At 43.4% G+C, this 26213-nt stretch overlaps 1 protein-coding gene across 6 annotated transcripts; it reads left to right on the top strand.

Moving 5' to 3' along the window:
• The first annotated feature begins 44 nt into the window (after positions 1–44).
• On the top strand, positions 45–25951 carry smoc2 (SPARC related modular calcium binding 2). 6 transcript variants are annotated; one of them, XM_050071574.1, is made up of 13 exons: positions 1209–1900; positions 7515–7677; positions 9790–9896; positions 10129–10228; positions 11032–11076; positions 13353–13400; positions 15211–15285; positions 16850–17057; positions 18002–18084; positions 23055–23154; positions 23338–23585; positions 24090–24127; positions 25009–25949. In XM_050071574.1, exons 1-13 carry the CDS (start codon positions 1826–1828, stop codon positions 25030–25032), a joined length of 1314 nt encoding a protein of 437 aa, XP_049927531.1. In that variant the 5' UTR covers positions 1209–1825; the 3' UTR covers positions 25033–25949. The 6 variants fall into 6 exon arrangements, with proteins under 6 accessions (XP_049927533.1, XP_049927531.1, XP_049927532.1 ...); XM_050071575.1 differs by having other exon boundaries at positions 16850–17036; positions 25009–25947; XM_050071576.1 differs by lacking the exons at positions 1209–1900; positions 24090–24127 and adding an exon at positions 45–293 and having other exon boundaries at positions 25009–25951.
• The last annotated feature ends 262 nt before the right edge of the window (positions 25952–26213 follow it).

Raw genomic sequence — 26213 nt, 5'->3', positions numbered from 1 at the left:
CTGTGACGTGCTGGAAACACAATGCGGTAAAGCATTATGGGAAAGTGAGTGTCTGCGTGTGCCTTTCTGGCACGTATGCTCAAAGTTGTAGAAAAGAGAGCTAGTTCCCAAAAGCTGAATGTCTTTTTGGTTTGTTTGTCATTCAGTCAATACAGGTTACATTTTGCTGGATAACATGGAATTATTGAATGTTTCTTGTTCATTTATGTTGTGCAAATTAAATAGCCTATTTAAACTGCCACAAGCATAGGCTACAGTGACGCTGCTATATTTCTAGAAGACTCCAGAGCAAGGTACGTCTCTTTATATTTTTTTTTACTTCATTAATGTGTTAGCTTGACGACCATAACCTGTTTTTTCTTTTCTGTGTGCTACATGTTTTGCTTTCTGAATAATTCTAACCTAAGTCAGTGTTAGGCCCTATAGCTTATAATGTTTCATATTATAAGTTATCATGAAACGTTTTATGTCATATCAATAAGTTAACACATTTTAGCATGAGACGAAGCCTACATAAAAAGGTACATTGTTTTCTGTCCCTACGTCGTAATAACGTGAAAACATTTTGTTATAATGTGAACAACATCTTGTTATAACAAACTTTTAAGGTTATAACGTTACACTGATTTCTTTTTCTCGCGTGGCAGCTAGCAGAACATGTATAGGCCTTACTAATCAGTAAATACAAGGGTGAAAATGGGTGATAGTGACATGAGGTCATTACAGCGAGTGGGTTGTGAGAGCTTGTAACTACATGTGAATACCGTTAGGTGGCGTTATAGTCGCAAGGTGCCGCTGTCTCCATTAATGGAGAAGGTTTACATGGCCACGGACTTGTCCAAAATTTAGTCAAGAGCATCAAGACATAAACGCCAAGTTGATCGTGTCCCTCCAAATCAGGCATCAGTATTGATCATACTCATGTAATATTCCAGATGAGTTTCGCGTTTACTTCTTTGCGTAAAAAATACATGATTTAAATTAATCAAAAGGGCAGATTGCTTAATTATTTTCGCGTTAACTACAAGATTGAGTCGCCTACGTTTGTGTAATGAGTTAATTTGAAGGACTTCATGGTGTAACGTTCGTTTGGAAATAGTATAACCTGAGAGTGAATCGAGAAAATCCCAAGGGTGTGTGTGTGTGTGTGTGTGTGTGTGTGTGTGTGTAGGGGGTGTCCAGCAGTATGAAAGTTTGAGCGCAGACTGCTTCTTGTTCTTGCTGACCCTCCCAGCAGACAGTAGCCTGTCTGATCCCCTCTTCTCTTTGCCAATTGAACATCCTGTGAAAAGAGGGATTTCTTGCTGTGGTCTTAAAGGAGAAGGGAAAGAGGAAAAAAGGTGAAAGACAAGAATACCTGACGTGTTTGCCTCAGCTACCAGCAGCAGACGGAGTCCCTCTAAACCTACACCTACCTACCTACCACCGGCTAGGGAACTGCCTGCATCCGATAAGGGATCTAGTCGACAAAATCAAGTGTGGAGGGAGGGGGTGTGGAGAAAAAGAAGTCGAATTGGAGAGAGGGAAAAAGGGAGAAGAGACACCGAGGGAGGGGAAAAGGTCAGGGACACGGGGGGTTTATCGCACTGCCAGAAATAAGGAGAGTGTCTACACCAACGCTTTGGCAGACGAAACCAAGGAGACGAAGTGAAATAAACCAGCAACCCCCTCTCTACTTAACACTGACATTTTTTCGCAAGGACTACTGTGGATTTTTAAAAGCACTTTCAACGTCTCCCAGAGATAGTTTGTGTGCTTTGGTGAAGTCCAGGTGAAATTTTGGACCGTGCGTAATTTGGAGAGTTTATTGCCACACTGAGTCAGGATGCGCGTCTGTCCGCTGCTGGTCTTCCTCTGTCTGCTGTGCGCTGGACGCGCTCAGAAGTTCTCAGCTCTCACGGTAGGAAGAGCCACATAACTCTCAGAATACATCTCATTCATATCCACTCATAAAAAAAAGTTTTATAGTGAAGGATGTGCTTGTGCATTCCATGCGTAATATTCCAGCAAAAGGGCACAGTTTGGGGAAAGTCTTTCTTTTAACTCAGTAATGTAGTTCTGAAAGAGATCTTTTTAAGTCGGTAAGATCATGAGACTGGTGGTCATCATCCTTTATCTCTTTCTTTTGAGCTTTTCATCTAATCATCAAAAATACTTGAGTTGAAAAAAAAATAAGAAACATAGTGATACATTTTACATCTTAACAATGTTATAGCCCATGCTGACACTATGATTTTTGATAATCTCATTTCAAAAGATGCAGCTTTGACTTTTTTAAGTATGTTTCATATCTTGCACACATTCAGACTGACTTTAAGATTGATTTTAACTTGATGGATCACCAGGTGGAGATTTGCATTAGAAAATAGATCTCTGTGTTCTCTGTGAGCTGTGTAAACTCCATGTCCCTGTGTTTCAGGGTCTCTGCACAGTGTGTCTGACATGGCAGAGCTGCTGGCTCTTCTCTGGGAGTTGATTGGTGTGTTAGCAGCACCACTGTGGTATGCCTTTAGCGCTTTTACCTGCCTGCCAGCGTTTTGTCTTGTCTCTCTGTCCTGTTTACTCTGTTATGCCAGCGGCTGTGTAGAGGTTACTCTGCCAGTGTGAGCAGGTCTGCTGCATCAAAGCACATGGCATTGTTTACAGAAGCAGGGCAGCAGCTCTCCATTGACCTTAAACTGCATCTTTAAATGAGTAGAATTTCATGGCCACGATCAAGTGCAGGTACAGTGCTAAAGGAGGAATGATAGAAAGTGGAATGTGCACTGTCAGAGGCTTCACCCCTTGATTTAGAGGTTGATGTGACAGCCGCCTCCCCCAGCACCATTATTTATGGTGCGGGTGAGGATGCCTTAATATCCAATTGGAAACAAATGGCCATGAGTCGTTAACCTGCAGGTGAGGGGTCGGAGATCCTCTCTCCCTGACGGCACTATGGAGTTGTGGAATGTGGGAGGAAGTGTTGCACTGAGCAGATGCTCCCCCTGATTTTTCACCATGATATACACATTTACTCATATAGAATATGAGTACAGAATATGAATAATTGTCTATTGAGATGTCATGGGTAGTAATATTTACCCGGCAGTTGAAAGGTTACACTGATGCAACTGTGTGTTTGGATGTGACACAGAATCCACTCTGCTCTGGGTCTGACTGTAAGAAGGAGAAACTTCTCTATTTCATTGCATGTTTCAGTGGTAACTGTGTCATACCTCCCCACTGTGGCTCATTAGACTGTCTTTATTGGAATAGCACATGGAGCACTACTTGTCCTTTGACAGGACTTTGTAAGTGATTCATGGCTTATTGTATGAATGACACAGGAGAGGTTATTGTTGGTTTCAAGAAAATGTCTCCATGTGATATTTTGAGCATATTTGAGGTCAAACAGGCAGTTAAATATATGGGATATTTGCCCAGGTTATTCATGAGGCAGACTTTTTCCATGGTTTATGGAAGTATGAAATAGTGTGTGAAAAGATGAGGGAGCATAGGACGTTGGCTGCCTCATTTTAAACACGAAAGCAATTTTAGTATAACATATGGGCTCCATTGACCCCTATGCTTTCATAAAATTGTGCACCTGCTCAGAGAGAGATTTTTTTTGTCACTTGACTATCAGTGGCCTTTCACACCACCTCCTTTCTTCTTAACAACTTTCACAGCAATTAAGTGCCTTTTCCTTTGATTGAGTTAGTAGCCTGGTTAAAGGCTGTCACTTTCTTCCCTTTCCACCATGCTGGAAACTAATGATCCCCTTTGCATCCTTGCGTCCACGCAGGAAACTCCCGCCAAGGCCATTTAACACATTTGCCACGGCTCTCAGCTGGGGCCCCCATTGACCCTGCGGGGCCGTGGTGTGAGGGGCCTCTCGGGGCGCTGGAAGCGGGGGCCTCCCAGTCAGAGGGCCCTTATCAGCCTACAATGTGCTCTCTGCTGGAGGCTCGCCTCCTCCATACTCCATTCAGTCCCACAATGCTGCAGAATCAGGGGGAGGTAATAGGATTGGATTTGTATGCTGGTTGGTCTTGGAAAAAAAAGTTTCCCTTGCACTCCGCCAGTCTCGCCCTCTCTCGCCTGTCTCTTGTTCCTTTGCCAACCTCTTGTATTATTTGAGCAGATGCAAAAAGCATCTTCCAAGAGAGATCACACAAAGAAAAAAAGGAAATCATGAAAGGAAAGAGAGCAAAATAAAGAGAAAGAAAAACAGATAGTGAAAGCCAGCTGTCTGGAGGTAGACAAGAAAAGAACTTCAGCAATAAGTGGATTTGAGTCACAATATGTGTTCTGTCTTGTACAAGTCTCCTTTTATGATAAATCAGGGTGGAAGCTTGTGCTGCATGTAGCTGAGGCGGAGGCCATCTATCACTCTCCAACGTGTTGCTGTGCATGATGATGGTGCCGGCTTGGAAAGGCTGGAATGAGACATCAGGGGAATGTCAGGGCTCTGCCTCGGCCTCGCCCATCCATCACCACAGGCCAAACACACAGAGATCTGCAGCAGACAGCTAACTACCATTAGGAGTGCACCAGAGGAAGAGGACCTCAACACACCATCAGTCTCTGATGCTTCTTCCTCTCACTGGCTTTCACATCTTATTTGTTCTCCTCCTTCAGTGTGGCCCACTGTGACTTTGAAATAAACACTTGGATGTCTGATAGTGAATCTGGGTGGCTGATTTCATGGGTGGCTGATTTCATGGCTAGCTGTGTTTTTCCACGCTGTGTTCTTGGAGCTTTATCGTAAACTTGCGGGCACTTGGCGCTCTGCTGTGTGCTGTGTACAGCGGACATCTAGCGGGATGCTGGGCTGCTGAATGACTCAGTTTGGGTTGTCAGTCTGCTGGCTTGATGCTGATAATACTGGTGTAGTTTGAGCACTGGGGTGGCCAGCATGAGCCGTGGCAAGGCTGGCGGTCCACCACCAAGCATGGCTGGGTGCACTCAGACACTATCAGAGCAGTTACTGGCTTTGGAAGGTTGTGGTCATTGCAAAAACCATCCTCAGACCAGCCCGTCATGCCTGCTGGACTTTATGTGAAGGGGTGAGCTGTGAGAGACAGAGTGAAGGGTGAGAGGAGGTCACTGCCGCAGAGGGATGTCCAAACTGGTGTGGGAGGATGAGGGGAGAGGGAGGGGGGGTACCGACGGGAGACTGTCAGTTAGATGCAACAATACAAACAATCCAAGAAACTCTGAGACACTAACAAGGAGGGGCTCCAGTTTAAACAAAGAAATGGGCAAATAAATGAGCAGCTGTAGAAAGAGAACTAGAGTATCCCACTTGAGTACAATATGAAGTGGAAGTTTCTTCAGGGATTACAAGGGTAAAGAGGAAACATAAAATGGCAAATCCTCCCAATTGTGTCAAAACAGCATAACTGTTGACAACTGGTACCCAACCTTTTTTGGCTTGTGACTTCTTAAAGTGATGCAATGTCAACTTGTGACCCATCACTACAGATTATGGCCTTAATAAGGAAGTTAAAAGGATTATTACCTCTCAGATTGTTCAATTTTTAGCAGTTCAGAAACTTAAAAATGTCTAAAATCTGGGGTGCTCTGGTGGCCCTGGGTTAAAGCACTAACCATGAACTGTAGTGTCCCTGGTGACATTCCTACAGTACCTCTCTCCCTCATTTCCCGTCATCTCACTTGTGTTGCTCCTGATACAAATATGTAGAGTACACTGTTAGTCTTGCATTGCCCAAAATAAATACAGCTCTGTATAAGCTCCCTTTAACCACTGGAAATAGACAGCATTCACCATTCATATTGTTATTCCCAAAGGAGGAAGAAGGATTACTCGCCATGTTTCTGTCTAGAAAGATGAAGGATAAGTGTTGAGATTTGGACGCAGGCTGTTCTTGTGAAGCAAACAGCTCTGCAGTGTCAGGATACTTTTTGTTTCTCTTCTCATGACAACACATCATTTTTTAAAAGCCCGGGAAGAAAGGACTTATAAAAAATTTGGTTTTTGAAAAATTTCATTCAATCCAAAAGACTCATCTTCCCTCCCTCGCGGCTCCTCTTCCGATGTGTTTGAACGGGCCTCTCCTCTCTGATCCCCCCGGGAAGATTTATGAGCAGGGTTGACAGAGTGGGCTGTATCCCCCCCCCCCTCTGGCCCAGGGCGATTCTGCCTTCCCTGCCAACCCTCTTCCAGGTGCATGCAGCCCTGCAGCCCTGCTCGTCTGAATGCAGGAGGCTGCCACCGAACTTCACCTCTCACTTCATTTGTAAGATGTCAGACACAACATTTTTTTTTTATTGGTGATCATCCCGCCCTCCTCATAGATGTGTGATTTTTCTTCTTGCTCTTTATCTTGCCTTTCTTTTGATAACTCATAACAGATTTTTATGGCTTTCCTTTAATTGAGGGCTTTGATTCTCTGCTTTGTGCCACAGATTTCAAGCGTGTGTGTGTGTGTGTGTGTGTGTGTGTGTGGGTGTATGTGTTAGTGAAAGAGGGAAAGTTTCTGTCTGTGAATAGTTAACAGAGAGGGCATTGAGACAGATTTTGGATATTCGTGCATCCACTGACAACTGAACAAAACAGCACAAAACAAAAGAGTAAAACTGAGTGAAAAAGTGTTTCATATGTACAAATATTTTCATTATAAGAAGACAAAACGAGTTTAGAGAGGTATTTATCTTTGATACGACTGACTGAACACTGCACCTGCATAGGCATGGATCTAGAGTTTGTTTTTTTCCACTCAACCCAAGTCATTATTCCACAGAACTGAATGAATCACGCGAACTATATGAAAACCCAACACACACACTGTAGCAGCACAAAGCTCCCTGACATCTAGTTTATTCAGCCACTTTATCATTCACTGTCTTTTCATTCATTGTAGCAGTCACAGCTTGTTGCCATCCCCCTCACCATCGCCGCCGCCCCATTGTGCGGCCTGGCGAGGGGGTTTCATACCACGGTGGCAGATACAATGGTGGCATTGACACAGGTGATCCGATGCGTTCAGCCAAGAGTCTCCGTCCTTGTTTCTCTTTTCATGGCTGAGTAAAACATCCTCAGGAGTGATTCCAGGTGAATACCTGTGCAGGTGTTGGCACAGACAAAGAAAAAAGGAAGCGTCAATCAAGTCTTCTCCAGCCCTTTAGACAAAGACAGAGCATGGCTGCACCCTGACAGGCTTGTAGTGACACTGCCTCATATTTGTGTCTGTGTGTTGCACTGTTTATCAGTGCTTTTCAGTGTATTCATCAAATGATTTTGCTCATGAACCTCCTGATAAACAGAATTTTAAACAGAATTAACAATTTGCATGGCAGTGAACACCTGTTCTGCAAATGACTTTTTGGTGTGGTAGCCTGTTTTTATTTGACCTTACACAAGCTCCAATCCCAGTCTTTATGAAACCCTCCAGAATCACACCTGTTTATGGAGATTTACATGTTTTGATGCAAAGCTCATCGATTCTCAAAATAATGGCTCATTGAGCAAAAATGTTCTCATCTTATCTCCTGCCTTCTCACTGCTGCAGTTCCTGCGGGTGGATCAGGATAAGGAGTGCAACATGGAATGCAGCGGAGCTCCTCGCAAACCCCTGTGCGCCTCCGACGGCAGGACCTTCACATCTCGCTGCGAGTTCCTCCGAGCCAAGTGCCGCGACCCTCAGCTGGAGGTCATCCGAGGGCCATGCAAAGGTCAGGTCATGAGTCACGCTTCAGCGCCGCCTGGCACTCTCGAATACACAGAGGGGGTCACATTAGAAACTTGTGGGTTAAATTCATTTCAGCATAATTGATTCTTTGAGTGCTGGGTGGACGAGTGGGGTTGACACAGTGAGAGTGGGTGGGTGGGGGGTTGCTGCTCCCTGGCTGGTTTCACAATTTCACACCATTTGATAACGAAATTTAATTTGTCAAAATGCTAAATTTTTAGTGGAAATTGTTTTTGTTTAAGGTTTTCATGTTTTGTTACCACAGAAATACCTATCATTGGACCAATGGTAGGGAAAGACTTCAGCTCTCTGAGATCAAATTATTATGCGGAGGTGAAGGCATTTGAATGAAATATCTTGACAAGAATTAATGGTCTTATTTTCATCATACTAGATGTAAAGCTGTATGTATGTGACTGATGGAAGACTGGAGATGAAAAGTGAAAGGGGAAGGAGAGCCAATGAGGTCAGGCGGCTCACAGACTCCCTCATTGTTAGTCGTTGTTGGAAGGAAGCACCCATATACCCCAATGCTGCAGCCCCAAACCCTCTCACCCCGCCCCACTCACTAACTCTATGCTGCTAGTTCATCGCTCTACAGCCTGGGGACAATGCCCCATTCTTACACATTACAATATTAGAACACTAATGCAAGGAGCGTGAGCAAAAGGGTTTGCTTAAAAGAAGTCTCATATGATGGAAAAGCATTCCACGATTTTATGCCCGTCCTGGGTCTCTATGGCAACGTCTCTAAGCGGACATCTGGATGTGGCGGACAGCGCCGGGACACAGAATAGAGGATTCCAGCTAGGAAGCTGAAAGGGACGAGAGTCCATGAAAGTCGTATTGTATGCGTCAATAACATCGGGTCTATAAGAGTTCGGACCCCCCTCTGCTTCTGGACGGCCGGGGTGAAAGACACAGCAGCAGCAGCCGAGTCAGCAGCCGAAATCAACCAGAGGGTCGGTCTGGCCTAAAAGCACAGAGATGGGATTGTGTTTAAGGATGGTGAGACTGGCACCACATTTGTTTTCTATCACTGTGCTCAGATGATTCAAGTGTCCTGTCATTTTTTCCAGTCAGCTTTTTGGTCGGAGCCCCCTGGAGAAGGACGATGGTTTTGGGTTTTTCCACTGAAGCTAACTTTAGAGTTCCTCAACTTGCTGTTTTCCTTCATCCGGAACATCCAGCGTCTTGCCCCCTCTCCTCGCCAATGACAGTGATACACACACACACACAAACGAGACTAAAGAGAAACCAGTGCACATTCCCCTGCATGTGTCTAATGGACAATCTACTGTAAGCCGTGCCAGGGACATGCAGCCTCCTGACCAAACTGGTGAACGTTTTTAAACTTAGCATGAGTCATTGTTTTGATGTGATTTGAACCTGCCAGCTAGTGAGGCACTGCATGGCAGCCCATCTGTCACACCGAGTTACCATCAAACCCATCGCTGCCCAACATTTCCTGAGAGTTTGCACAGCTGGTACTGTTGGCCAGGTGAGATGAAACAGCTTTGGAATGACAGAGTGAGCCATTGCTCTGACAGAGAGATGTGAAAAGACTTGAGGTGCACATAGGTGAAAAGTTGCTGACCCACATTATATCAACAAATAGTTAGAGGACAGCTGGGGCTGAACTGAGGAGACGGTCGAGGTTTAAGAGGAGAGTGAGACAGACTCGGAGACATTAAGGAAGGGTCAGGTTTTCCCTGTGCATCAGCCCTTTTCTTGGGTGACTGGAATGTTCTACAGGAGCAGCACGAGCTGCCTCGCTCAGTAATGGCTTTACCACCAGGCACTGTGCAGGCTTGTCTGACTTGCTCCTAATAAGACCGGGGGTGTTGGTTCTATTCCCAGCCACACAAGTATCTGCCGCTTCCGAAATGTCTTGAATTGTTTCCCCTCCGTCTCTCCTCTCTGCCTGCATTTTTTTTCTTTCATTCTTCATCATCTGTGAGATTCAACATCTTCTGCTGACTTTTTAAGTATGTCGGTTTCATAGTTGTGCAGCATAAGAAAATAGTTGAGCTGTGGGTTGAATCATGGGTCTCTGTGATGTGTAGTGATTCTGGTGATTTGTGGTGCTCCTCAGATACATCCAGATGTGTAGCAGAGAAGAAATACACAGAGCAGCAGGCCAAGAAGCTCTTCCCGCAGGTCTTTGTGCCTGTATGCAACCCTGATGGCACATATTCCGAGGTAACAAAAAACATAAATGATACTTCTTTTGAATATGAGGCAAGACTCTAGCAGAGGGAGGCCCCAGTAGAAAAGAATAACTTTTGCATCCACTTTTCGCAAGAATTGCTCTTTTCTCCTGCATGAATTTAATTGTTAACACCTTTTTAAAACTATCTATCCACATTTCATTGTTAGAGGTCTCTTGTTTAGCTGGTGCTGACGTTGTGTTTACATGCTGTTTTGATTACAGGTTCAGTGCCACAGCTACACTGGATACTGCTGGTGTGTCACCCCCAATGGCAGACCCATCAGTGGCTCAGCAGTGGCCAATAAAAAACCTCGATGCCAAGGTGGGTAAAACCCCAGCAATGTGTCTTATACTGTATACAGTATTTGCAGGCATTTTGTAATACGCCCGCTGTATGACATAAAAACAACAAAAATAGAATTGCTGATTTGTACCAGAATGCGGTTTTTGTAATTTTGTGAAGCAATGATGATAAATCGAACTCAAAACAGCAAAAAAAGACATTCCATGTTTGCGGGGGGTGTAATCTTCAGTCCTGTGGGAAAGTGGTCAGTGACTGGACTGACGGCCACAGGGTTTGAGGGCCACCCGAGGACTGAGCGTTGCTCAAGCCCCGGGGCTGCGTGTGTAAATAAGCCTAGTAGAAAATCCCTGTTGCAGAGTTGAGCAACAAAGTTAAACTGTAAGGAATGTAAGTGTTCTTGGAGGATGGCGTCTGCCAAACAATCAAATAACCAATGCCACATGTCCTCCCTGTGCGTCTCCACGGGGCTGCCTCGGAAGTTGCTGCTGTCTCAATAGCGAGAAAGCTCCAGTAGTAGCAGCAGTAGTTGTATTGTTACTGCCAGCTGCTTAGTCATAGCTGTGTATATGAACCGTAGAAATGTCATAAAATACATCTCCATTGACATGCAGTGTGTAAGCGACTGGATACGCTTCAAATAAATGGAGAATAAAAGGCAGAGAAGAGTTTTCCACTGTGGTGTCTGGTGGCTGTTCAGTCAAAGATTCAGGCCAAAATCTTGAAGTATGCTAGATATTTATACTTTTTTTTTATTGTAGTGAATAACGTGAAGAAAGTGTTTGGTGGTGAATTTTTAATTTATTTGATCATGTGCTTTTCAGGTTCAAAACAAGAGAGAGCTACTACAAGAGAGCCAGGTAAAGCAGGTGAGACTTTAATTCAAGAAAAATGAATTCTCAAAGGCACATTGATTCCTTTATGTGTGCATGCATGCTTTTGTGTTTGTCTGTGTGTGTACCTATCTAAGCATGCATGTACATGTGAGTGTGTATTCATTTGTATCTCTGTCTGTTTGCCTGCATCTGTGTCGGAGATGTGCAGGGTGGGTCGCCTGTTAAGGCTTGCCTTTCTAATATTTTGTCAATTTGAGAGAGTGCGAGCAGCCTGGAGGCTGATATAAAAGCAGTCTGTTACTGAGTAACAAGTCTAAGGAGAGAGGTTGTGGTGAGCTTTAATGCACAACGCCAGCAGCTACAGCTTCTATAACCGTCTGCTGTCCCTAACCAGGCAGCCAAATGGCCAGGGAGCAGCCAGAATGGAGGAAAATGGATTTCTTATTCTTCTTCTCTAACCTGATCTCACTTAGTCTTGGTTCTTTTTCAGCAACAGTGACATAAGATACAAGGAAATGTTCACACTTTATCCTCCAACCTACTTTCACTCTGTCTCTCATCAACATCTACCCTCTTCCAGATATAGAACCACTAAGTTTTCCTTCAGCTCCACTCCAGATACTGTATATCTTCTCTCTCTCTATATCTGCTCTCATCTTGTAAGAGATGATTTGTTTAACTCATGTGATTTGAAGGCTCTCAAAGAAAAACTGTAATTTGGGTTGATTCCGATCGATTCCTTATGTGATTGTCTGTGTGTGTGTGTGTTTGCATGTGTGTACAAGTGTTTAAGAGAGAGAGGGAGTGCATATGCATCCACTTGTGTTTGTCACATGGGTTATTCCTGTCAGTGTGACATTTACGTCTGCGCCTCTCTCTCTGTAAACAGTCTTGGGTATAGTGTCTGTCTGAACCCGGCCAACTCATTACACATAGATCAAGTGGGAATGCAAAATTTGGGAGAGGAGGAGAGATGGTGGGAGAAGGAAAGAGGGAGGAAAGGAGGTGGAAGAGGGGGGGTTGTGGTTCAATCTGAACTGGTTGGATAAACAGGGTGGTGAAAGGCAGAATAAACTGTAGATTTGTGGTGTGCCAGCGCTGAAAATAGCAGTGATTGCATCAATATTTTGATTCAGCAGAAGCCCATCAGTACCTAAGTAGTTCACAGCAGCCATTGCTGTGCTTTTCTTATCAGACTGTTGGTAATGTTGAACACCAAATGCTTTACCATAAACCCATTTCTGGTGCTTGACTTGACAAATTCATTCACATGCTGGAATCATATGCAGCCGACGACGGACAAACAGCAGTTAAACTAATGCCGTACGACCACAAATAGCGCGGGGGTTTCCTGGCAGATGCTAAAAGAGGTGTTACAGTCATGTAAAAGGCCGCAAAGTAAAGATCGGTCATTAGTGGTTTATCGTAAATCCGAATCATAAATACACTTTTTGAAATGGCATTTCCATCCGTTAAGTGAGCAGAGTAATAACATGCCTGCCTCAGTCAGTCACACTGACTGTATGTATTTTTAACCACCAAGCATGCTTGAGAAGATGATTGGCTGGCACAACACACTTGCATTAAATGTAAAATCCTGATTTTGCAATGGAGAACTCATTGTTAAAGAAAAGAAGTTTAAGCTTAATCCCTGTTTGTGGAGCCACCCATCAGAGATGCCCTGACTCATGCATTAACAGAGCTTTACTGTGAGCAGAGTGAGTGACCTACACTGAGGTTAACCACACCTACGGCCGTGGTTTTACCCTAAGCGGCTCAAGACCTCCATCCCCGTCTCCCTCCTACCACAAATCAAACAAACAGAGTCCAAACAAACACTGAGCTTGATTCACCCACTGTTAATTGGTTTGTCTCAGACTTGGCTACTGCATTCTTCACCTCTTGTGTCTCTCCTATCTTCACACAGCTCTCATAACTCAGATGTAGGCAATGGAAGAATGGAGAAGAACATCAGGGACAACTGTTGCTCATCTCCTTCACATTCATTTTAACTGACCTCAATCTGTCCTCCATAGCATAATGATCTCCCTTGGTGCATGAAGTGAAACCATGGGAATATATGACCACTATATTGTGATTTTCCTCCTCTCTTCTCTAACTGGAAGACAACTCCTTCAGCTTTCAACACACACACACACACCCCTCTCTCTCTTTCTTACTCTCCTCACCTCTCCCTCTGCCTCCATCTTTCTTAGCCGGGCAACGTGCAAATCTCACATAGTTAAGTGTTCTCTAGCTTACTCTCGTAATTGTAGTCTCCTTGCAAATATTCTCCATTCTAAATGCAGATGAGACTGGCCTAGTGGTGGATCCACAGCCTGCTGGTGATGAAGAAGGTGAGCTCTTATCCCTCAGACTGTGAGTAAAAAAATGTTTGATACTGCTCCTGTGTTTACTGACACACCACTGACTGACTCAGAAGCGTCGCCTCTAAACATCCTTAAAAGGAAAAAGGAGCCTGCAACATGAAGCAGTTACAGCATCATGCTTCAAAAAGGTCATCAGGGGGAAAATGAGATAGTGAAACCTTTTTAAATTGATAAGATGACTAAGATTTGATGTTTATATAAAGGAAAGCTAAAGTGGCAATTTCAGCATGAGTTGCGTTTTTGCTCTTAAGCCTCCGTAAGCTGTTGGTCATACCAGATCAAGTAATCCAGCAACAAAGTGCCTGGATGTTAACTAGAGCAAGGTTGTGTTTCATTGCGTAAGAATTTCACTTTTCATTTGAAGAGAAAGATGAATGTGTTTTTTCATCTTTCAGAAGTACATATACTAAATTGCTGTACTTGAGTACAATATCGAGATACTTCACTTTATACTTCTACTCCAACACATTTTGAGGGCAAATGTTGTAGTTTTTACTCCACTAAATTATCTCACAGCTCTAGTTACTGGTTGCTTTACATAGATGAAAATACCCAGTATCTGCTCCAGTTTCAGCTGCAACATTTACTTTATGTTGCTGCTGATACATCTGTGAGTTTTTTTATATTGTGATACCCTTCAAAGTTACAGTTCGTAACTTTTATGAAAATAACTTTTTGTCATATTTGTAACGTAGTTGTTACATCCAAAATTATTACATGAGACAGAAAGTCTATGAAAAAGATCATGTTCTTCCTCTTCCTCCTATTGCCTCTAACGGCATTTACTAGAATCTACCACAGCACACTAAAAACAACCAATCAGAGCCAAGGAGTCTGTAAAGCAGCTGTCAATCATTGCATTCACTCAGTGGACTGCAGTCAAACTGTCAAACTAGGCAGCGCTGATCAAATTTGTGTCAAGTTTCAGTTACTGCATCGTCTATTGTCACCTCAGATGTTTTCAAGGACATATTTCAGTGTACTGTTTAGCTGTTAAATGAGAGCATTTGTGACCTGGCCACCATGTTGAAGACTGCCCACCGGCCAGACCAACTTTCTCATTTTACAGCTAAACAGTACATTAAAATATGTTCCTGAAAACATTTAAGATGAAAAATGGTTAATGCAGACAGACTCTTGATTCATATTTGATCAATGCTGCTTAGTTTGACTGTAGTTCATGAGCAGTGGTTGACAATACTGACAGCTGCACTAGAGGCTCTGATTGTTTTTTTAATCTCCCTAATGCCATGAGAAGCAATTTGAGAGGGCAGAGATTCACAGATTATCTACCTTGTGTACTTCCGTGTGGATATAATGGCAATTTAAGCAAATATGACAAAGTTTTTATGAAAGTTACCAACTACAGCTTTAAACTCCAAATAGTAGAGAACTTCCTACATTTCTATTTCAATACAGACAACCTGTCACTGCGAAGAGAAGCAGACAGTCATATTTTGCAATGTTGCATTTGAGCACTTTTATTGACTTTTTACATTGTAAAAGAAGTAGTGTTTTATGATTTCATGTTAATGCAATCATTTGATAAGACAGTGGGAGGCTCGTAGTTAACGTACCTCTCTTTTTGCAGCTATATTTGTGGTCACAGCTGTCATATACAATTTACTGTCTGCCTCCACTCCTGCAGTTTGAGATACGATAACCTTGATGTGCATTTTACAGTCTGTGAGTTTTGGAACCACCAGGTTTGGCTCCGATGATATACGAGTGTGTTTTCTATTGAAGCTAATAAAGCTGTCTTGATGATTTCTTTCAGACATCATTTCCCAGTACCCCACTCTGTGGACGGAGCAGGTTCGCAGCCGTCAGAACAATAGAACCAGAGCGCCATGTGAGTTTCAAAGACCACTTTTTCTTTAATGACGGCTATCGGGTGTTTGCAAACCTCAACTGAAAGCACGCTCTGTGTTTTTTCCTACTTGTGTGAGCAATCGTGGTTTGAGGCTGTTCCTGTCTTTTAAGGACAGATGGTGGGTTGTGAAACCAATACATCTTGGTGTTGGAGTGCGTCAGGCTTTGAGGATCTGCTTCTCTGTGGTTCCTAGCATTGCAGCGTATCTGTAATTATCAGCACATGGCACAAACACAGGATCTCCTATTCTTCTGGCTGGTCCGCTCTGGCCTCCTCTTACACACATGCGCGTTTATCTTATTGTACAGATCAGTTGCCTCTTTGCTCTTTGGGGAAAATAAGTTGCTTTCTGCATAAAACATTGCTATTTTGAGGCCCGCCTAGAGATGAGAAGCCTGTGTGCATGTGTGCATCTGTGTGAATCCCATTATCATAATTTACAACCAATAAAAAAAGCCTGAGAAATGCAGCATTGATGGTTTTGATTACCATGTGCTCTTTGGGGTATTGGGGTGAAAAAAAACACACCCGCCCCAACAAAGAAAGCCCATACGGAGGAACTGGAGCGAAGAGAGTCGGTTGAGAAAGCGGGGAGGCATTTCATTTGGTCTCTTTTGTGTGGGTAAAGATCTCTAATGAAAATAAACAAAGAAAAGGGATATCCATAATCCCGCAGTAGCTTCCGAGCCTGGAGGCGAGCAGCGAAGAGAGGGAGAGGTCGGCGATGAAAGCCCTCATGGCCAGAAGAGCTCTACTTTCATCCTTGAGTTTAATGCTCAAATCTCTGTTGGAGAGCCGCACGGCAGAGAAGGAGGCTGCTGCACAGAATCAAGTCTGATTAGATCCTGCTGAGGCTCTGCAAAACCTGTCTCTCTCCCATTGAGGCCGCTACATTCTCTGTATGTACGGCTAAAAGAAAGGATCATGAAGCATTTTCCCTGGAAATTTATGTAAACATATAGATTCCTGGTACTTTACAGTACCCTGCATTAGTGTGTCAGTGTGTGTGAAGGCATAGGCCCAACTGACCACTGTTCTGCTTTTGTCTTGTCTGTGTCTCCCTCTGTCACACACATCCACAGAGGGCAGCTGAGTGTCCAAATATTTACTTAACTTGGGGCATAGGGAGCTGTACTCAGTCATTAGCCCGTTAATGTCCGTAAACAGTGCCACGGGGGGCTGATATAGCAGTCTGCACACACTGTCTCTGAGCACTCATTCTCCACCCCTTTGTCTTCTCCAGCGCTCCAACCTCCTCCTCTTCTTCAGGAATATCTTAGCAATGCTTAGACTGTGATGAGAGAGCAGTGCATGCATTTGGCTTATATAAAGAAATTAACTTAAACATATTGAATGTTGTATAAATCCAAAATGTGTTAGCCAGATCTGATTAGGAGCGACTTCCTAACTTTAAACAAACCCTCTTCTTCACATTGACTCTGTGTCTGTCTAGACCACCTAGGTGAATGCTATCCTTACCAGCGGTGTGTGTCCACTGACACCTCTACTGATTTCCTATATAACCTCTGACCCCTCTTTCCAGCCTCATCATGTGACCAGGAGCAGCAGTCTGCCCAGGAAGAGGCGAGGCTACACAAGAACGACGCCGTGTTCGTCCCCGACTGCGCCCAAGGAGGACTTTACAAGCCAGTCCAGTGCCACCCCTCCACCGGCTACTGCTGGTGTGTGCTGGTGGACACCGGACGGCCCATACCTGGGACCTCCACCAGGTGGGAGAGACCTCACTTATGGTACTTTCACCCTAATTTACAAAAATTCTTGGAATGTATTGCTTGGTTCTTTGTGACAAGGAAACCAGACAGTTGTTACACAAAGCAGGTGAGTGATCATTGGCCACATTAACACAGCAGAGTGGCCAGTTGATAAAGAGGCTGTCCAACTGGAAGACCTTGCTGCATGCCCTCTGTGCACTAAAAATGTTGTGGAACCATGTTAAGCATTATCTTTCCTGCAGGTCTAACAATGAAAACATCATAAAAGATTCTTTATTTGGAAGAACATGTTAGAAAAATAGCAACTTTCAAACAACAAAAGTAAGCTCCACTTTTTGACGCTTAGAAAATAAGTCTGACATAAGCGGACAGACATCTACATTGCCGATGAGACAGAGTGACTCAGTGGTCTGCTGTGCGGCAGGTCACAGGTCAGTCAGGCTGGCAGAGTGGGGTACTGGTACACTCTTATTGAGCAGCAAGGCTGGGTATCAGATTAACAAGGCTTCAGGCAGAGTGCCAGACAGCACATTAGCACACATATGGAAGCGTGGATTTTCCCCCTTCTCTCTCCTTGTCCCAGGCCAGCTTTTGGCCCAGTCGCACAGCAGCAATCGAGGCTCCACCGACTCGCCAAGGGAGGCCGTGAAAGCTTCCTTGTGTCCCACGCTCCCTGTCTGCCTCTCTCCCTCTATCTCTCTTTCTCACCCTCCCTCCCCCTTTCTGTCCTCATACCAGCCCTAAATCCTTCCCCTCTTTTTGGATGAGATTCACAGCCTCTGGTTTGCCACAAAACAATTATTTGAATCCCTGAGATTTAACTGTACGCGGGTAATTGGAAAACATGGGATTCCTCTCTGATTTTTACAATGAGGATAGTTTGCTGTAATAAACAATCCCTTTTATCCGTTTCACTTTGAATAACTTTGGCATTTTCTCACAAGGCGTAATTTCTGTCACAGGTATGAACAGCCAAAGTGCGATGGCAATGCCAGGGCCCACCCAACTAAACCTAAGGATCATTACAGAAGCAGACATCTCCAAGGTAGGTCTCTAAAGACTGGACTCAGTCTCTGTTTTCTCTCTCTGTTCAGACCACATGGTGAAGTTCTAGAGCAGTCAGCCTCCAACCGCTGCCATGCTTCCAAGGCTGTGATAACAGTGCGAGTGTGTGTGTGTGTTTGTTGACATCATTAGCACTGTTGGTCAAGGAAATGCTTGATAAAGAGTTGAGGATTGCCAGATACCGCCCCTCACTGGTCAATAAGCAGAGAGACAGAGACAGATTGGGGGGAGGATTAATCTTGACTGACATGGGAGATGGTGGGTAGTGGGATGATAGCATGGAGGAGAAACAGCAGGCAGCAGAGGTAGAGATAATGGATAATAGGATGCCAGAGACAGGTAGTGATTGAAAGACTGACAACAGGGGAGATAAGTAAATTGAGTGTGGGGGTGGTGGTCATTGGGTGAGCTAAGGTACAGGTGAGCTTGTGTTTGCTTTGTTAGGTAGATATTTACTTACCAGGACTTGCCTCTGTAAAACTGCAGAACTTACATTTTATTTATTCAAGTGGTATTTACAAATGGATAGAACTTAAGACCAATGATCATTTGTCTCATCATTCTGGGGAAGATTTTAAGAAATAACAAAGCAGAGGTGCCTGATCACACATAGCATACATGTTTTCAGCAAATGCCCCACAACAACATATGTTTACACTCAAGTGACAAAGGAGGATGTTGCGGTGGTTGGATGGGTCAAAAAACATCCTACTTTGATGTGACCACTGTTCGTTTCCTGTGTCCCACCAACAGTCCATGTTGGTTTCTCTTAACCATGACCACCATCGGTCCCAAACCTGAACCAAGTATTCAATTCAACCAAAACCACGGACCTTTTCCTAACCATATCCATAGACCTAACCAACCTTAACCATAGTAGTATGAGATCAACAAAACGGTTTGGGAAGGCACCAACAAGACATGTTGTCCTGCCATTATGGGGTGTCAGATCATCTTATGTGTCATTTTCGAGGGAAATTACATACTATGTATTTTCTTGTTTAATTTGGAGGGCTTGTTTAAGATGACTGCCCAGGCTCTTAAAGTGAGGGAGGCTGTCTAGAATCCAGTTTTCCTAAAGAATCAAGGAAAAAGGCCTACTTTAGAACCAGGTGGCCCACAAGGCATCACAAACATGAACGATTAAACCAATTTTTAACAGGTTTAGCTTATGACTTATTTTAATGTGGAAAAAAAGTTAGAACTGTTTCCTAACTTGTAACTGTCCTCTTGTTTTTGCTGAGCTGATTTGAGTTTTAACAGTAAGGCTTTATATTAAGGTCCTTGTTATAAGCGTGCCCTGATAGGGTTACAGCCTGCATCGCAATCTGCAGGGATGTACACTTTACTGTCGGATTATTGTTGTTTTCTGTTTGCCGTTAGAAAAATCACAAATAAAATCACAAATCAAAATACCGTGTACATCAGGACAAACAGTTTGCAAGTCTGCAGGTGCACTTTGTATTTACTACAGTGTTGTAACACCGTGAAACTGTAGTGGTGCTAAATCACAAATACCAACTCATGTATATTGTTGCTTTAAAGTGTGTTTCTGTGCTTCATTGCTAAACATTGTATTCATGTGTGTGTAATTTTTTTATTCATATTTTATCAACTTTGACTACATGTAGCGCTCATAACAGATGGGAGTTATGAAAAACATTGTTAACTGTGAATAAGTGCATAATTAAGGATGTATGAACCATAATAAGGCATTGTTGCTTTAGATCCAGTAGTTGCAAAAACCATACTTAACTGTTAATAAGTGCAGCGTTAACTGCTAATAAATGCATTATAAAGAGTATGTTAATCTTTAAAAAGCAACAAAAAAGCTTAGTAAAGGTTTAACATAAGTTGACATAAGTAAGACTCAATAAATTAAAAAAAAACTCATAAGGCTTTAAAACAAGTTTCTTATAAGTGCTTATAAATGTCTTATAATCCAAGAATAAACATGTTTGTTATTACTAAGATGTATGTAGTCTAACACATAATACTGTTTATAAGCATCTTATAAGGGCTGTATTACCTATCAATTAACACTTATTACAAGGACTTTAATATAAAGTGTTACCCACCTTGGTTTTCATCACATTTATAAATACAAGTTGAGTTTTATCAGCAGTTGCACGACTTGTCCTCATAAAACCAATCATGGGCAGAGTAGAGTTATGGCTTTCAGGTGCTGCATACAACCAAATCACAGTTTAAAGCTGAACGGTGCTTGGCAAATTTACTGTTTTCTGGTGGTTTGGTAAACATGTTAATAATCCTCAAGCAAATGAACAGAGCTGCCACTGTTCGCGTCCCATCCACAACTGTTTATGTAACAGCGTGCCGGGCCAGAGCTGTGCTCTCTGCTCGCAGGTGCTGCATTTAGCAGCAGAGCAGCACTCTGTCTCTGCTCTGACATCCTGGACTCCTGTACAGTGGGACAGACAGTAACAGATGAATGCTCCTTAGAGCAACAAATGTTACTCATCTTTGCCTTCCAGTGGCCCTGGTGGTGTATATTATTGTTGAGATATTGAGCAGAAATAATTAGTGCGTGTAAAGGCAGAGAGTGTGAAGTGGCGATGGGGTGGAAAACAGCCGCAACTATCCCACGAGAAAGACCTCAAGCCCAACCAAACACCTCCTAAACACATAGTAGTAGGACAGAAAACAATATACTTATTCAGCCATGCAATCGCCTAACACAGACACTCACACGAGTACACAGACTTCATTCTATATGTGTCAAAAAAACCTGCACCATATCAGCCAGGTCTCCCATTATAAAATACACAGGGACGCAGTCAAAAAACACAGCATCTTGTTTTCTTTATGAGCAATTGCGTCAACGGCTGTAAACCGTGTTACTGTATGAAGCAGGGATAATTACAAATGTTGCCTTCACGTTGCTGCAGCCCATTTGCTGTTGAAGCGCTGGTGTTGAGAGGTTTATGGGGCGAGATGCGAGAAAGGAGAACTTTGCCCTGAAAGGGGCAGGAGAGGAAAGCGGAGTATTTGGCTAGCTTTCTCCCCAGAGCGGGATCATGGGATTGCATTGGGGCAGCCATTGGGAGCCGCAGCTGTGAGTGCTGACAGGGCTCTGCCCCATGTGGCTCCATAGAAAAACACTGCTTCTTATTGACAGTAGCACACGGGCACACACATGCAAACATGCACTTACTGGCCAACTTTTTACTAGCAGCAGATGGATGGAGGCATATGAACAGTGGTGCAGATCTTAGCTTTTCAACAAGAAAAAATGTAATCGTTTGAGGCTTTCTCAACTTGATTCCATCCTCCATCTGTCAGACTTGGGCATTACATAATTATAATCATTATGGAATAAGACAGCAGTCGTTTACTGCTGCAGCCATGAAGTGAACGGAAAATGGCCAGACTCAATTTCCTCTGAATGACAGCAGGAACATTTGTGTCCTGCCCCTCAGCTAAATGGGGTCCAGACAAACAGAAGCTGATCTGTCCCGCCCCCACAAGAAAAAACTTCTGCTGCCAAGAGGAAGGGACTGGAGCCTTACCTGATGGCTTCCCATTTGAATGAACTGCAGACACGCTCAGATTCCTGCAGCATTACGGGGAGGACGTGCGCTCTCCATGAAAAACACTAAGCCTCAAACAAGTCCAACTGCGTCCCACAAATCTCTCTTCAGCCAGAAGCCAGATAAAAACACTTTGCCTTGTGAGGGTGCAATTGTATGACTGTCTAGACTAATTTACCACAAGAGGCTCCACAAGGCACCAGTTTGGCCATTAACAGGTGGGTCAGATATTTTACTGGGCTAGGGCCAGGGAGGGCCCACTAAAACTTAAGTGCAAGTCTGTTCAGCATGTAACTGTGGAACAGTTTGGACATGTGAATGTTTCAACCCTCGGCCCAGTGCAGACAACTAAAGCCCTGCGCTACTTGGGAAAGGTTGAGTGGAGGCTGGGTGCTGGGTGTTTACGTCGATGCTGGTCGCCACCTGTTAGAGAGGAGCAAAGCATGCTATTATCTCCAACAGAGGAGAATCTGGCCCCGCAGGCCTGGGCCATAAAAAGAGTAGCACACTGTGGAGAATTTCTTCTTCTCCACAGGCAGAATAGCTGAGGGAAGCCGGCCTGTGAGAAAGCTGAGGAGACCCAGGAATCTCTCAGGCCTGCGTAGCCTTCAGCTCTTTGAGAACAACTTTGGCCTCCTCACTCTTAAAACTATATGGCCAAACAGACAATTACTATCATTAGGGTCATTCCTCCCCAGTTGTCTCTCATTTTAATTTCTTTCCTGTCATTCTGCATGCATTAATGCTTCTCTGTTGGTTTAGTTGGGTAGGTAATGATAGATTTTTACCTTATAGGTTAATGGCCCAATTATATCAGTCTTTTCTCTGGGTGACATTTCAAAAAGTGGAGATCAAGTGTTGAGTTGTGTCTCTGGCTGCATACCTTTTAAATCAGACATCCCTCAGACAAAATCCTAAGAAACAGTGTGTCTGTCAGGACTATATTTGGTCCCCTTGATGTCTCAGGTGAGTTGCAGGTGCTGTGGGGATCCTCTTGTCCATACATACAATATTCAGTAACATCTTCTGTGCTCCAGCTGTCAAAACCCACTCAGGGGCCTCCAGGATGATTGGCAGGTACCCTCTTCCTCCTCCAGATGAGGGGAGGTCTGACACTTTACGAGAGGGAGTAAAAGACAATGTCATGTTTGGGTTTATTTTCCTCCTCTGCCGTCTTTATGTGCTGTTCACGTTAAAACCACGCTGCCTGTTACATGACGTCCCTCCCCAAACATTTATTAGGCCACCTATGACGGCAGCATTCCACATTGTTGTAATGCTATTGACGGGGGGATAATTTTTTCTGTGCCCGCTGACATATGTGTACACTTACTTCCATTGGAGCTTCGTATTGCATGCTCGCACACACTCATTCAGGTATCTGTGCTTTATTTTCCAGGCTGTCCTGGGGCAAAGAAAACAGAGTTCCTGACAAGTGTTCTTGATGCGCTGTCGACAGACATGGTGCACGCTGTCACAGATCCTGCATCTGCCGGAAGGTATGACATTCAGGAGTGGATTTGTTAATCTCACGATTATTGATGAGCATCAGTGGGTTCAGTCATTTACCAAAAAGGCACAAAAAGTGTTCTGTGCTGCAGCCAGTTTTGGGTGATCCACAGCAATTGATTGAACTCCAGTTTAGACATTATTAGCTGATGAATTTGACATCTGCCATTCAGGATGGCCGAGCCCGACCCTAGCCACACCCTGGAGGAGAGGGTGGTCCACTGGTATTTCAGTCAGCTGGACAAAAACTCAAGTGGAGACATCGGAAAGAAGGAGATCAAGCCTTTCAAACGCTTCCTGCGCAAGAAATCCAAGCCTAAGAAGTGTGTGAAGAAGTTTGTGGAGTACTGCGACATCAGCAACGACAAGGCGCTGTCTCTGCAGGAGCTGATGGGTTGCCTCGGGGTGACTAAAGAAGAGGGTGAGCTGAACAACACAACAATGTCCAAATGTGTTCTCTTGCACCAAACTTCTAACTTGCATATTGATGGATAAAATACAGGAATCATGGCAGTCAGATGGTAAACAAGTATTAAATCATAATTTATAACAATACCCTCCCCCAAACAGCAATTGTCCAATCATAGCAACTGTAACTACAACATAGTACCACAATACAACTAATACAATCTGCTAATACAATCGTTACTTCAGCTGGCAAAATTGTAAAATTGGTCACAGAATAGAAACAAGAAATCTCCTGTTGTCTACATTATGTTTGAAATCAATGACCCACTGTTTGAAAAATTGCTAAGAATGTTGATTGTTCAATCTGCCTCTGGTATCTTTGTGACTTGCGTACAGTGCTAGATTGGACAGCATGACTGGGGCCGTGCTTATTGAAGAGTCAGTTGTACTTTGTGGAGGCAAGAATTTGCACCTCATATTATGGTTGTTGAGGTTTTTATCACTTTTTGTCTCACAGGGGCCAAACCAGGAGAGGGTTTATCTTCCAGTAAACTAGTAAGTAAACCACTCCTGCCATAATATTGAATCATTCAGACTACACAATATTTTTGTCCATTACAATGGTCACTGTGTCTGATTAGGCGATTATCAGTCTTGGAACCTATCAGCTATCAGTCTGACGATGAAGCCTCAGAAGGAAGTGGCCAATATTTCAGGAGATCCAATGTAGCAAGTGAATATCTGGGCCAAAACTTCCTCCTCCGTACACTGGGCATTTTTGCTAATCTCTATGGACAGCTGTGTTATAAAATTTTAAAAAGCTAATATAAAGCTTAATCATCAACAGATGACAGACAATGGGTTCTGAGATTGTATTTCAGCCAATGCGTTCTGCCTTCCTTATGAACCGTTTCCATGCCACTCAAACATGACTGGTCAATACTACTTGGACAAGAGTCATAAATTCTTGCTGTGACTTGGCTGAGACATGACAGACTACATGTTGGTCCCAGTCAATCAAAGCTTGCTGTCTTTCATGACGTGCTGGATGCCATCTACAAGGAGGTACTAGGAACCGTCCTCCAGGAACAAGAATGTAAACTGACAATGGCATTGTGTGTGATGCTTGCTGTCTTGTGTTTGAATTAAGCCTAAAGAGGAAAGACAAAACAACTGTTTCACAGTCCCACCTCACAGTACCAACAACATAATTTGTGGTTTGCTTCGCAGTGCTTACAGTTGTACATGGAAGAGCGCTTTGTGCTGTTCGTAATCAAAGTCACAGAGTTGAGGAAAAATGTCATTGAAGGCAAATAATTGTTTTATCTCTGTTAGTGGGGACCGAGGCAGGGATATACAGTCATTAAAAAAAGTTGCCAGTCTAAGTGCAAAAAAACAAGGGTCAAACTGATATCACTTTAATTTCCTCTCCACAGAATCCCTCGAAGAAGCAAGGCTAAGCCAGCATCTGCGATTTCCCCTCCCGCATGGAGACTCTGCCCTCACCAATCGGCAATAATGGAAACCATAGTATTTGCACTTTGTACTTTAAAAAAAAATGTAAATTCACTTTGTAGAAATAAGGTATTTAAACAGACTGCTGAATCTGTGAATGATGTAGTTAGCTTTTTATGTCCTGACAAGCAAAAATTATTTAACACATACAATGTATGTGTCCTTTGTGTGTCTAAAAAGTATACTTTTCAGAGTTGTACAAGTTCTCATGTTTGATGTTGCTTTTTGTGCCCCGACCCCCAGTGTACTTTTCTCCTCACATTGATGATGGTAAAGCAGAAATATGGATAGTTTGCTCCAATAACTTAGACCATACCATCTCTCATGTACTGACTTATAGCATCTCTCTTTGTGCTTTGTACAGCAGTTTGCAAGAATGTTCTGAACATACATCATAAAAACGTCCAACATGTTCACATGTATTCATGTTTATTAGAAATAAAAAAAAACTCTTTTATACATTTTGTTCTCTGTGATTCTGCCAGTCTTAATGTGTCAGAGACAGTTAATCGGGTCAGCAAATTCCTTTTTTCTCTCTAATCCAATTAGTCTTCTATGTTTTCCTTCTGGTTATATAAATCTTGTAATGTCTCTGCCATTTAGTGTTTTCTTGCTGTGTCTTTAATAAAACACCTTGTTGACACAGTCTTTATGAGCCAAGCATTAGTCATACATAGCAAAGGTCGTGTATCATCCCATTTTTAGACAGCTTGCCAATTCCCCCGAGGCAACATTTTCAAATTGGAAAAACGGATGGTACTTATGTCTGTTCTCGTCACACATTTCCCATGTAGACTGAAGACAGAGAAATGGACCAATCTTAGCTGTGTGTACTATGACTGCCCATTAAAAGAGCGTTTTATGACCCAGTGTGTGTGTAAGTGTAAGCATGTATATTTGCATAAGGTATACTCACATGTATACAGTAAATGAACACTTTAACAGTCAGTGAGGTTTGAATGGATTCTTTCTTAAAGAACAACTTTCGGCTCAGGGCAGCCTTGACACATTACACTACTGTATATTGTCCGTGCCTGATTATGTTGGGCCTACTACGTGGTAAGCCCTGGATTTTCACACAGAAAGTCCCCTATAGGGCTGAGTGACTGACCTCCGACTGACCTGC

Source organism: Epinephelus moara, chromosome 19, assembly GCF_006386435.1.
Source record: "Epinephelus moara isolate mb chromosome 19, YSFRI_EMoa_1.0, whole genome shotgun sequence".
Taxonomy (NCBI): domain Eukaryota; kingdom Metazoa; phylum Chordata; class Actinopteri; order Perciformes; family Serranidae; genus Epinephelus; species Epinephelus moara.
The sequence above is the reverse complement of the archived record's forward strand: the minus strand, read 5'-3'. Positions and strand labels throughout refer to the sequence as shown.

What these genes read in the sequence shown, in the direction of transcription:
- smoc2 (XM_050071571.1), top strand. Translation starts at nt 1,826, where the DNA reads ATGCGCGTCTGTCCGCTGCTGGTCTTCCTCTGTCTGCTGTGCGCTGGA. An exon ending in AAGAGAGCCAGGTAAAGCAG is followed by an intron (nt 11,077 to 13,352) that starts GTGAGACTTTAA and finishes TTCTAAATGCAG; the next exon opens with ATGAGACTGGCCTAGTGGTG. An exon ending in GATCCTGCATCTGCCGGAAG is followed by an intron (nt 23,155 to 23,337) that starts GTATGACATTCA and finishes TCTGCCATTCAG; the next exon opens with GATGGCCGAGCCCGACCCTA.